Raw genomic sequence first — 12,945 nt, 5'->3', positions numbered from 1 at the left:
TACTGTGTGTGTGTGTGTGTGTGTGTGTGTAATAATGCTATAATCACTACAATGTTCATGAACTGATAAAGTCATAACTAACCAATACTGCAATAACCTGTCAAAAAATTACAAAATGTCCCTTTAAACGAGTGAAAATATAATAAAAACTTCCACTGGCCGTTATGACGTCATGAGACCTGTAGCATATTTTAATTTTTTTGATGATGTCACAATGACACAGAATCACAATGTGGTAACACTGGAGAATAACAGTAATGTAGCAACTCATCATCATTATTACTATTATTATTATTATTATTATTATTATTGTTATTACATAATGAATGAAAAACATGTCACAGCCCTTGTGATGTCATTATTGCTGAGTAATAATGTGACATTATTACATTTTCAGCTGTTAGGCAGCAGAGGTCACATGACACCACAGTCTGACGTCATGCCAAAACAGTGCACTGTGTGTGTATGTGTGTGTGTGTGTGTGTGTGTGTGTGTGTGTGTGTGTGTGTGTGTGTGTGTGTGCTACCTGGGCTCCGGGCATGGGTGCGAAGGGGTTTGTGGGTCTGAGAACAGGCTGGTTGTACATCATTGGCTGAGGAGCCATCACTGGTACCCCACCCATCTGACCCATCTGGGGAGGGACCTGAGAGAGAGAGAGAGAGAGAGAGAGAGAGAGAGAGAGAAGGAGAGAGAGAGAGGAGAGAGAGAGAGAGGTAAAGAAAGAGAGAGAAAGAGAGAGAGAGAGAAAGAGAGTGAGAGAGAGAGAGAGGTAAAGAAAGAGAGAGAGAGAGAGAGAGAGAGAGAGAGAAGGAGAGAGAGAGAGGAGAGAGAGAGAGAGAGGTAAAGAAAGAGAGAGAGAGAGAGAGAGAGAGAGAGAGGAAAAGAGACGTTGGTTTCCATCCATTCCGGTATATGATATGAAAATGAACTTTCAGAGCCTTCAGACTTTCTTCACACCAGAATAAAATCCTCCACATGAGTTTTCCTGAAAGCAGCAGCACTGTTGTGTTTTCAGGACTTTTTTAAATTGGTTAAGGAGTGAAACGCTCCCTCCTCCTCCTCCGCCAGGGAAAATAGTCCCTGGTGGAAAGGTTTTGCTTTCCACAGCCGATTATCAGCATTATAAGGCGGCTGCTTCAACCAGAAATTCATATTTGAAAATGGATGGAGGTCAAACTGTAGTAAAACACGCCAAACATTCAAAATCATTGGAATGGATTTTGATTACATGTTGTGAAACCTTTAGGACCCCCCACGAGATTGGCCTGTTGCAGTGTAAAATGTGGGGAAATGATAGTAAATGGGCAAAATATTCAAAATCACTGGTATGGTCTTTTAATTTGTGCACCATATTTGTTACAAGCCATGGTATTTTGCTAGAATGCCATAAAAAAATTTAAAATCACTGTGATCACTGCAGCACTTTTCTGCCCCATGATACACATCACTATATACTGAATTTCAACGTATCGCCTCTTGTATGTGTGTTTATGCATGTTTATGTGTATGCATGCTTGTGCACACGTATTCCCTGTTGAAAGTGTGTGTGTGTGTGTGTGTGTGTGTGTGTGCGCGCTCACCATTCCATACACAGGCACTTGCGGTGTGGTCATGGGGAAAGCCATGGGAGCTGGAGCCTGCAGAGACACAAACCAGGAGTCAGCCAGCAGCTTTCACCTCACACGACGTGAACCAGCACCAGAACATTTAGAAAATCCAGGCAAAGTCACGGATCGTCAAAGCAGCGCGCTCCCTGATGTTTCCATGGGACCGGGATGTTGAATTTTCATGACCGATATTAACTAGCGTTGGGTACTGAAACACGGTGCCCTGTTGTTCCGACATAGATGGTAATAACGAGACCGAATAAGAACGAAAATTTCAGTGCCTCATTTCGGTGCCGCCCCCTGGTGTTCCGGCTTCAACTTGCGGTTGTTGAACATGACGTCAGCGCCGCTACTCAGCACACTTGTTGATCAGAACTGATAGTGAGAGGATCAATAAAGATGCTGAAGGCAAAACGCTCCAAGGTTTGGCTAAATTTCACGTCTAAGGAGGATGCAGACTCTGCGACATGCAACAGATTCCTTAAAGCAACATCATGCAAGGGAGGTAACACGTCGAATTTAATCAAACATCTGGCGACACATGGAGTTTATTTAAAAGCCGAACAATGCACCGTGTTCATTGTGGTTGTTCGGTCCACAACCACCGGTCCATGGACCAGTACTGGGCCGTGAGACATTCCCGACTGGGCCGTGCAGCCCGACTGTAACCATCTCCTCCCCCGCGGCTGCGCATAAATGGCACGAGTTTATTATTATGCTACTGGTATTTATATTGTTTAAATATTTAAGTTAATATTGAGTTCAATTTGGCCCTGGAAATAAAAGGGTAATGTTTTTTGACAAAGTGTGTGCGTTTTCGTTTTTTTTAAGTACCAGTTCGAGAACCGTTTAAGCACCGGCACCGTTTAAAAAATACCGAGTAGGCACCGATATCGGATAAAACCCAACCGATACCCAACCCTAATATTAACCGAATGTGTTTTTTTCCCCTTTTAAGAAAATCACTGACCACATATCAGATTGAGAGGTCTGATTAAAGTTTATTGTTCTGTTTTTTCACTCAGCAGGAGAAGCAACACAACATGAACACAGTGGAAAATAAATCACCTTACATTTGGTGAACTAGTTACTGATTTTATAAACCCAATCTGAACAAATCTGTCCCAGAAATGTGTTCAATTCCCCGTCTTCCCCTGTCTGAAATACGCTCTCTAGAAACGTGATGACCCGTGGGAGCCGTGAGATTAGAGCTGAGCACATCAGGAGGACAACACGGCGTGCAGCGGCAGCACTTGGAGGAATCCCAGCGGGCGTAATCATTAGAGCAGCTTTAAAAAAAAAAAAAAAAAAAAAAAAAGAGGCCGGTTCAATAAAACAGCATTTCAGCCCTGCCCTCTTCGCTTCATACATCAAACTGATCACAGAGGAACCGGCCTCGAGGTCTGCGGGACGGGCCGCTCGCAGTCGACTGTTCGGCTGCGTCCAAAAGCCTCTGATTTCTGCCTTGACAAATGGAGAAATAATGAGAGCGACTATCTGTGATGGAGTAATGTAGCGGTTAGTGAACATCAGTTTGGAGAGGATTTAGTGCCGCGCGCGTCGCTCACGGGGATTAAACTATCAAGCCGCTCGGTCTTATCGCCTGTCGTAAATGTGAACTCGTATTTTCTTACCCAGAATTACAAAGAACGTTATCACACAGGCAGATAACCGAGTAATGTCTCAAACACTGCGGATATGCATCAGTCAGAGGAAACTGGGTAGTGCTCTCCAACACTAAGCAACCCTTTTAAAGGAGGATTCCATCTAAAACACACAAACACGGAGTAAAACCAGCAATTGTCTATTTATATTTGTGCTGATTCTCTGGTAATTTTGGTTTTTGATGTTGTATTTTTTATTGTTATCGAGCCAAACAACATCCTTTAGTCATTTCTTGCTAAGCACGAGCCGAATTTATTTTGAGATGAAAAATACGCCGTGTAACTATGATAAATGAAATACCATGTAGCTTATAACTCCCGACCTCTTGAGTCTGTATACAGACATAACAGAGAAATCACCACTAGATGGTGCTAAAGCATCATAAAATTACATGGTGTGCCTTTATTAAGAGGGGGAAAAAATCGGCAATCTAAAACAGAAATGTTGGTCAGGTTTCAAAGTCAACACCTAGAAATAAAAAAGGAAATGCTTTTTTGTGGACTTTGTGATTTGCAGTGATATGAAACAAACGTACGAGGAGAAATCCAGCACTGTAGAGGGAGAGCTCTTTTTTTTTTCTGCCGTTAAGCTCCAATCGCAGCAGCATTTTAGTGACAGAATTAAACCCTAAAACAACAAAATGCCACCAGAGAGTCAGCAAACCCCATTGATGTTGATGTTTGTTTTGGTGGAATTCTCCTTTAACACACGGCATGTTGGGAAATCCATAAAAACGAGTTTGAGTCTTAATGGCCCTTTAAAAGCAGGGCGAGGGGGGACGACAGGGGGAAATGATCTTTCACTCAGCGATCAAGAGGAAGAGAGAGAGAGAGAGCTAGCGATCCGATCTGAGTGGCCGATCAATGCGATCGATCGGGTATCAGCTTGTGCGTCGCTCTCTGCGGGGGAGAGAAGGCAGTGAAAGCTGATCATAACCATTGATCAGCCCGAGCTCCTGCCTGCTGCACTTCCCCTCCGGCTACTTCCTCTGAGCCCGAGCGCTGGCCGGCTGCCGGAGAGCGAGGCCGAGCCCGAGTCAGCCGGAGCGCTCCGATTTATCCATCACATTTATTTATCGCTCGCTCAGTAATACGCTGACGGCTTGTTTTAGCATCTCAAACTGTGGCATCTGAGGTCAGATTAATGTCAATATGAGAGACAGACACACTCCGGGAAACCAGACGTTATAAAATGTGAGCGAGGGGAAGACGTATTGACCACTGCACTTTATCTGGATACATTCATCAGTATGCATTTCCATCTTTTACTATTTTCAGCTCTCTTGGCTCCGGCTCTCCGTCTGCCGGCGCAGCGGGCCTCCAGATTCGTCTTTGTCTTCCTCTGCTGCAGCTTTCTTCGCTCTCTAACTGCCGACGAAACTATCAGCGCTGAAACAATTAGTCAATTAACCGGGAGTAAACTAATCGATTGCACTGCAGAAAATCTGCATCCTAACGAGTTCATTTGGTCCAACGCAGTGTCTTAAAATCGTCTTTTTCTGTAAGCAGGTGTTTCCAATTCAGTTTCACTTGTCCACCTCCTTTTAATATCTGTCTTTCTGTCTTCTTCCTCTTCTTTCGCTTGCATGTATACTTGAAGCAGGAAAGAAAAATAAATATCGGCTGTTGGATTTCAGCTTTTTGCATTTTTTTTTTTTTGAGGCTGCCCTGCTTGGTTGTGTGGGTTGTTTTTCGTTGTATTAGTTCCTACTTCAGTGTACGCACCTATGGCTGTAACTCTGAACTCTTTTGACGTTTCAGACACAGTTTGTCCTCGTTAACCCTCTGAACCCCAAGCAGTTTTTGGGTGTTTTCTGCTCCCCTCACATTTTGGCTCACTGTGGGCTTGTTTTTCACTGCAATTACAAGTGCTGCACCTCTATGGAAACAGCACAGCTGTGGCTATCACCTGAAGCCATTCAAAAATGTCTTTAACACAGTATGAAAGAGCCATAAATAATAAAAAAATAAAAAAGGCAAACTGATTTTTTTTGATAATTTATTTTACAAAAATCGAGAAACATTGGAATAAATGTACAGAACATTTTTTCAGGTGCCCACAAGTGTCACTGATCCAAGAAAAAAAAAGTAGGGCTTCACGTGATTTATTTCCTGAAATATTAACATTTTTCCAACCTGTATACACTTAGGCGTTTTTACTGCCTTGCCCCCTTCCATATTACTACTGTTGCCTACGCACTGAAATTCAGTGAATTTTTGTCACGCGACTGCTGGGCTCACCTGAATCAATCAAGATGTCTCAGATCCGCTGAAGACCGCAGAATTTTTTGTTTTTTGAATGATCTGGATTGAGTAAACGACTATTTCTTAGCGAATTGTTGAATGAAGCATGTACAATAAAATGATTCGAATGAAAAATCACTTTTTTAGGCTTAGTTTCGTCCTTTTTTCTACCGCTACATGGAAGTCGGATATGTTGCATTCAGGGACCGTCGGAAAATTCAAATTCCGACGAAAAAATAGGTTTTTAAAGCTTCCAGCTATGATAAACGGTTGAATTTTGGCGATTTAAAAAAAAATACGTCTTTCTATCCCGCCGACGGCTTTGGGGTTCAGGGGGTTAAACTCCACATGCATGTTTGCACCTATGGCTGTAACTTTTAAGTCTTTTGACGTTTCAGACACAGTTTGTCCTCGTTAAACTCCACATGCATGTTGGCTCATCTCTTTTCTTTTTGCTACGCCCTCCCCTTTTCCCGTCTGCAGAGAGGTTCACGTTCCCAGCTGCCCGTCCGTCTTTGCAAAATAAGTCTTGGTGTTCCTGAGTGGCGTGCATGGTTTAGTAAAAGGTTAAATAAGTAAGAGGCTCTGCTGGTGTCCTGGCTGGCATTTTAAGTATTAAGCAAATGGGGGAGCACGGCGACCTCGTCCTTCTGGCGGGGACGTCAGATGTGGGGGCTTCAGCTTATCATGTGCGATGCATGACAGCTCGCCCATTCCCTGCGATGCTGCCTCTGATGTCTTATGTATAAAGAGACGCATCATCGCCAAGTCACCGCACGCTGCGATGTGTTTTATTCACCGTGTCATGGTTTATGGAGCTTCTGCTGTTTCTGTTTCTGCACGTCGACAACAATCAGAGGTAACAGATTTTCAGTCATGTGCGCATTTTCCTTTAAGACTAGGAAATCTAATCTGTAGATCTATTTTTTTTTCTCCCCCCCTAACCACAAACTGTTGAGTGATTACGTAGCTGCTTGTCTTGCTTAATGCGCCTTGTTGTTTTATGCAGAACGCCGCCTATGATGCATTACAGAGACTTGGCGAGCACTTTGGAAAACATTTCTCCCATACCGTACAGGAGGGAAACTCATTTTGTTTTCTCTTTTTAAAAGTGGCTGGCACATGTGGGAAAAAAAAAAAAAAAAGACCAGTCACTTTACCACCAGCTTTTCTATTTAGAGAGCAGAATCATAAAGAAAAAATAAAGCTGTTTAATCCTCCTGTTATGTTCAAATTATTTACGAACATCTTTTATGTTTGGGGTCCACAAAATTATTATAATTAAAACTGTTACTGGTACTTTATCTTTCTTTGTTGATGACCTAAATAGCCCTTTAAATAAAACATAACTCCCCTCCACCACCCCCACTTATACATCCAGTATTACTATTACACGACTATGGAAAAATATGCAAATCACCATAAAATCTCACTGATTGACCTAAAATTGGAAAGAAATATAAATTTTTGGTGTTTTAATGGCTTTATATGATTTCTAAGTACAGATTTTTGTTATTTATAACCGATGCGTTACAAAGTGTGTACAGGACATTGAAAACATATCATCATGTGAATTTCATGTTTACCCGGTAGTACCCATTACATTAGGAAAAGTCATTAAATATGAAGCAAAAAAAATGATGTTAATCATTTATTTACAGACGTTAAACATCAACAAATTGACCCCCAAGATAATAGGAGGGTTAAGGATGAATTTTGACAAAAGGTATGACTGATATCTGAGGAAACTGTATGTCCTGAGTCATAAGTGGTTGCTAGTTTGGCGAAATCTATCATCTGATCATCATTTCACTTTTCCCTTGGAACAGCTGGAGACCCCTGATAATCAATACTCAAAGTTTATCCTCCTTTTTGAGGTTCCTGATCTACACTGCAACCTTGGGATGCAACTTTTCCAGCGCTGATATCGACACAGATTATCAATCCGATCCGTTACTCTCACCGAGCGGAGCAGCTCGGGCGATTATTTTTGGCGGCTGCTCGACAAAAAAAAAATCGCCGACATGAGATCCGTCTTTGTCTCCATCGTTGGAGAGACACGGGCGTCTGTGTGCCAAAAATACACCAAACCGAGGAGAACAGTTTGCTTTTATGCGACGCAGGCGTTTCGGTATCAGGTATTCGCCTCGGGCTGAGACACACAACACAGACTCTGCTTGTCGGCCCCGTGTTGGCGCATCACCACCAGCGAGCGTCAGCAGATCTTCTTCACTCGGTCTAAAGGCACATGACGCACAAAACGAGGAGGATAACAAACACACAACTTTTTTTTTTTTTTTTAGAAAGACAGAGAGGGAGAGAGAGTGTGAGGCAAAGAAAGGTGAGGAGGTTATGTGAGGAAATCACGCAAGCGGAATCCTTTTTTTCTGTCTTTTAGGAATGCAGGAAAGTGAAGGAGAGAGAGAGAGAGAGAGAGGGAGAGAGAGAGAGAGAGGTATGAAGCACCTTAGTGAGTCAAACTAAACAGGGATTAGTACTTACATAACTAGTATAGAACATTCCATTCTGCACCAGGAGAGGACGCACGAGGAAGAAAAAGACAGAGAGAGAGAGAGAGAGAGAGAGAGTGAGAGAGAGAGAGGGACAATGGGAAAGAGAGGTAAAGAAAGAAAAAGTAGGAGAGAGAAGGAAGGAATATGGTGAGGAAAAGAGATGACAGATGGGAGGATGAGAGGAGGATGGAAGGTAAAACAAAAAAGAGAGAGAAAGAGACGATGGGAAAGGGAGAGACAGAACCAAAAAGAGGGAGAAATGGATGAGAGGAAGAGAGAGGGAGAGAGAGAGTGGGGGATGATGGGAAAGAGGCGAAATGAAAGGGAAAGGGAAAGAGAGGATGGGAGGATGAGAGAGTTGAACAGAGAAGGAGAATGTAGGAGAGAGAAAGACAGGAAAGGGTGAGAGGGTAAGAAGAAAGAAAAAGAAAGAAAGAGAAAGAAAAATGAGAGACAAAAAAGGATGAGAAAAACGATGGGAGAGAGGCAAAATGAAAAATGGGATGATGACAGTAGGGGAGAGGAGGACAGAAAAAGGGATGAGAGAGCAAGAAGAGGGGAGAAAGAAAAAAGAAGACATGAGAAACAATGAATGAAATGAGAGAGAGAAATGATAAAACAGAAAATCAAAGAAAAGAACAAGAAAGCAGGAGAAAGAAGGAAAGAGAAACCATGAAAGTAGAGAAAGAAAAAGACAAGAACGAACAAAAGACATGAAGAAAGAAAAAAGAGGGGAGGAGAATACAGTAAAAATGGTAACGGAGAGATAAAAGGTAAAACAATAAAATAAAATGAAGGGAAAAGAGATAAAACAAGGGCAAGAGGTAAAGAACAGAGAGATAAAGAAAGAAAAGAGGAATGGAGAGGCAAAAAATGACAAGGAGTGAGAGAGAGAGAGGTGAAAAGTTCAAAAAGGGAAAGAGATGGACGAGCGAAGGAAGAGAGAGAGAGAGGAGAGGTTGTGATCAGGAGGATGAAGACGTCAAAAACGAGGAGAAAAACAGGACGGGCGAACGACAATACAAAAACACAGAGAGGGAGAGAGAGAGATAAACGAGAAGAAAGAGTGCAAGCAAAGAGGAGGGGAAGGAAGACGAGTGGATGACAATGCAAAAAAGACGGAAGAAAAGCATGAAGTGGGAGAGAGAGAGAGAGAGAGAGAGAGGGAGAGAGAGGGAGGAAGTGGAGGGTTAGTGACAGTTTGTCCTTGTCAGCCAGAAACTGCAGAGCAGAGATCAGGAGCACAATCAGGGGTCTGGCAAGCTCAGCACACACACACACACACACACACACACACACACGCACACACACACACACACACACACACACACAAACACAGATACTTTCATCACAAGATGGCACGCTGCAAACACACAGAAAGCAAAGAGGAAAAAAAATGCAGGTATAGAAACAAACAGGTTAGTGCTTTCACAAAGACTGTGTGTGCGTGTGTGCGTGTGTGTGTGTGTGTGTGTGTGTGTGTGTGTGTGTGCATGTGTGTGAGAGGATAAATAAGTCATTTAATTATCTTTGTGCATTTCGATTGTGATAGTCAGTCTAATACTTTTTTCCTAACTGGTGCTAAAAAACTCTGTCAAACTGTTATATTTAAAGGCTCAGTTCACCCAAAATAACAAATAATCAACACCCGGCACAGTGGAGCTGGACGGGTTTCGTTTCGTTTCGTTGAACTAAGAAATCTACATGGAGGGAAAAAGTGGAAAACGCAGCAGCAGCTCTTTCCAAAAAAAAAAAAAAAAAAAAAAAAAAAAATCTATAATCCATCAGGGACAAAGAAAGAGTCAGTGGGAACTATTTCCTGCCTAACAGAGGTGGATACATACTGTTTGCATTAGGGCCACAGATGCAAATAAACAGGTTTAACACACAATTTCTGCACATTTAATATCTTGCTTTTTTTTTTTTGAATGCTTGATGTAAACTGAAAGCCTTATTTTCTATTTATTTGACTGAGCACACACTACAGCGCCACAGGCCAACACCATCACTGCCCTAAGTGACTGAAAGTTTTGCAAACTGGGTGAACTGCCCCTTTAATGTTTAAAATGTATTATTTCACCATATCCAGCAGGTTTGAAGGCCTCAAGTTGAGACGAGTTAACACTTTTCATGGCTTTCTCAGTGCCTGCAGACACCCTGTGCTTGTTTTGGTGTGTGTGTGCGTGTGTGTGTGTGTGTGTGTGTGTGTGTGCGCCTCCTCACCACATGTTGGATGGGCATGGGCTGCGGCGCCATGGGGGCGGGGCTCCACTGCGTGGTCGACATGGTCTTGTTCTGCCAGTTCTGCCCGCCCGTCAGCTTCTTCTCCCCGGGCTGACTCCACTGCATCTCTGGCCTGCAGAGGGACACGCATGTTAGCTTAGCATAAAGACTTGAAGTCTATGGGAGTCGTTAGCCTAGCTCCATCAAAGTGAAAAAATAAACCGTAAAGAAATTCTAAGACTGTCGTATGTCAAATACATGATCCACTGTGTAAATAAGACAGCTTTGAAGTTGCTCTAAAGTTTATTTTTTCACTTTGATGGAGCTACGCTAACGACTCCCATAGACTTCAAGTCTTTATGCTAAGCTAACACAAAATGCTACCCCTATGAACTGAACCACTGGACGTAGAGAGGTGAAAACGGTATCAAACATCTTGTCTCAGTCTGGTTAAGTCCAAAATAAAGTAATGCTTTAAATATATGGCTGCTATCAAACTAGAACTGGAAATGGCAGCTGAAAATTTGTTCTATACTACATCAACAAATAAAAACATTCATGCTAAATCTAAAGATACTGAGGAAAGTATTCGGAAAGTAAGCGTCAATGTCTATTAAATCATTTCAGGATTAATATTTCAAATAAGAATAGTTGCTTTCTTTCATTAACAGCCATGTAACAAGCGGAATAAAGTGCAGTCAGCTGATAATTATCGCAAAATAAAAATTTTGAGGGCAATACGAGATCCTGATCGACTGGTTGGGGTTCATTTTGCGATAAGGACCCTCTTGGCTGTAGATTATCCTTCACTGATTTTAAGATTTTTGTCAGTGTTTATGTCTTGGATCATTTTTTTCCCCAATAAGTACTGAATGTAAATTAAATTTTCTATTATGGATATTAAAAATGTACCTTAATAATACTGTGCTATGTCTACCTTACCACCCAGAGGTTTATTTCACATTTTGGTGAGAGAAAACAATACATTTACTTTCAGACTTTTTCCCCTGCTGGTTACTTCTTTAGTTTCCCTTAATTAGGCACCTCTGCTGGAACGAAAAGCCGAACGTGTGCAGCTCTCTTGATTTTTTTTTTTTTTTTTTTTCCCACACTCTCGCTGCTCTATAAATCACTTTGTGGCAAATCTATGCAGTTTAAAAGCACTTTGTGAAGACGTGTGAGCGGGCCGGGGCGAGAGCGAGACGCCGCGGACGAGGCAGAGTGTGGGGAGGGAAAGCTGGCAGCGCGGCCTATTAGCTCTGTCAGCGCATAAATCCTGCAGCCTGGAGCGCGATCACAAGTCAGACAGGTATCGTCACGACGCAGACAAACACTTACTTCTTGGCCGGGGTCCCACCAAACTGCAGATCTGAGGGGGGAGACAGACACACGGGCACTCAGTGATCATGTTCAGAGACACTGGGAGGAGGTTCACAAACTCCAAAACACTTTAAAGTTCCTGTTTTCCTGTTTTCAGGGCTGCTCGTTAGGCCTTATCTCCCTATTTTCAGGGTTCCCACTCTAATTATCCAATTTTTCCATGAGTTTCCATGACGAAAATGTTTAATTTCCACAACTTACATAAATGCAATTTTTCCCTCATCCACAATTACAATCCCACTTAAGAGTCAGAGTCTTATTAAAGTTTTCTGTTTTAAAGTATTCTGTTTTTTCCTTGGGGAATTGAGCATAACATGAAAAATTAATATTATGTTGGTGAACAACTGTTTACTATTTTTTTTTTTTTTTTTTTAAATCAGGGCTGACAAAATTCCAAGATATTCCAAGCCTTCACCCAAGAATTAATTATGTTAGCTGACTTTTTTGGAATACACTGTATAACACAAAGAAATCCAGGATTTTGTATCTTTTGAAAATAAATAAATAAAATAAAAAATAAAATAATGATAATAATAATAAAAAATAATAATAATAAAGCCCAATTCTCTTAACAAGTAGAAAACCGTCCAGACCCATTGTGTATCTGCATGCACCTATCTATTATTTTTTAAATCAAGAAGACCAACTCAAAATAAGAGATTTGCTGAAAAAATATAATATAATATATGGATATATTATCAACTACAATACAACTTTGACAAGTGTCCCTTTGGCATTTCCTGGTTGTTAAAAATAAATAAATAAATAAAAAAAAAAACAGATGATAAAATCCCATAACAGGCAGCAAATGTTGGAGACTGATTTATTGTTTCATTATCAAATGGAAACAGAAGGGAAAAAAGAGCGTGAAAGCACAAACACATGCACATCATTTGTGTGTGTGTGTGTGTGTGTCTTTGAATGCATCTACTCAATATAAATGAGTGACGCCTCAGGACAAATGAAATTAGGTACGAGCTTTCAATTCCCATGCAGTTTCCGTGTTGAATGACAGAAATATTACTCCATTGAAAACGACTGCTGATGACTGATGAACCAAAGTGTGTGTTAACGTGGGTGTGTGTGTGTGTGTTAAAGTGAGTGTATGTGTGTGTGCACTCACTGCCCACGAGGTTGGCGAGAGACGAGTCGAGGTCGTTGGCTAGCAGCTTTCCTCCAGGGTGGATGGCCATCGGAGGAGGAGGAGGAGGCGCGGTGTGTGTGGGAACTGTCGGCTTCAACAGGTCACCCAGGGCATCAAAACCTGCACACACACACACACACACACAGGAGGGCAGAGTGTGTCACACACAC

At 41.9% G+C, this 12,945-nt stretch overlaps 1 protein-coding gene across 2 annotated transcripts in view; it reads right to left on the bottom strand.

Annotated features, from left to right (window-relative positions):
- LOC115377001 (phosphatidylinositol-binding clathrin assembly protein) overlaps nucleotides 1-12,945 on the bottom strand; it is a 136,688-nt gene that overhangs the window by 7,256 nt on the left and 116,487 nt on the right. For both annotated transcript variants that reach the window (XM_030076852.1, XM_030076854.1), the window contains 5 exons: nucleotides 12,755-12,895; nucleotides 11,590-11,620; nucleotides 10,252-10,384; nucleotides 1,581-1,637; nucleotides 527-643 (listed from right to left, as the gene is read on the bottom strand). In XM_030076852.1, the coding sequence (XP_029932712.1) occupies nucleotides 527-643; nucleotides 1,581-1,637; nucleotides 10,252-10,384; nucleotides 11,590-11,620; nucleotides 12,755-12,895 (479 nt within the window). The remainder of the gene's footprint in view (nucleotides 1-526; nucleotides 644-1,580; nucleotides 1,638-10,251; nucleotides 10,385-11,589; nucleotides 11,621-12,754; nucleotides 12,896-12,945) is intronic.

This window comes from Myripristis murdjan, chromosome 18 (genome assembly GCF_902150065.1).
Source record: "Myripristis murdjan chromosome 18, fMyrMur1.1, whole genome shotgun sequence".
NCBI classification, from domain to species: Eukaryota; Metazoa; Chordata; class Actinopteri; order Holocentriformes; family Holocentridae; genus Myripristis; species Myripristis murdjan.
This window is presented reverse-complemented; position numbering and strand designations above follow the sequence as displayed.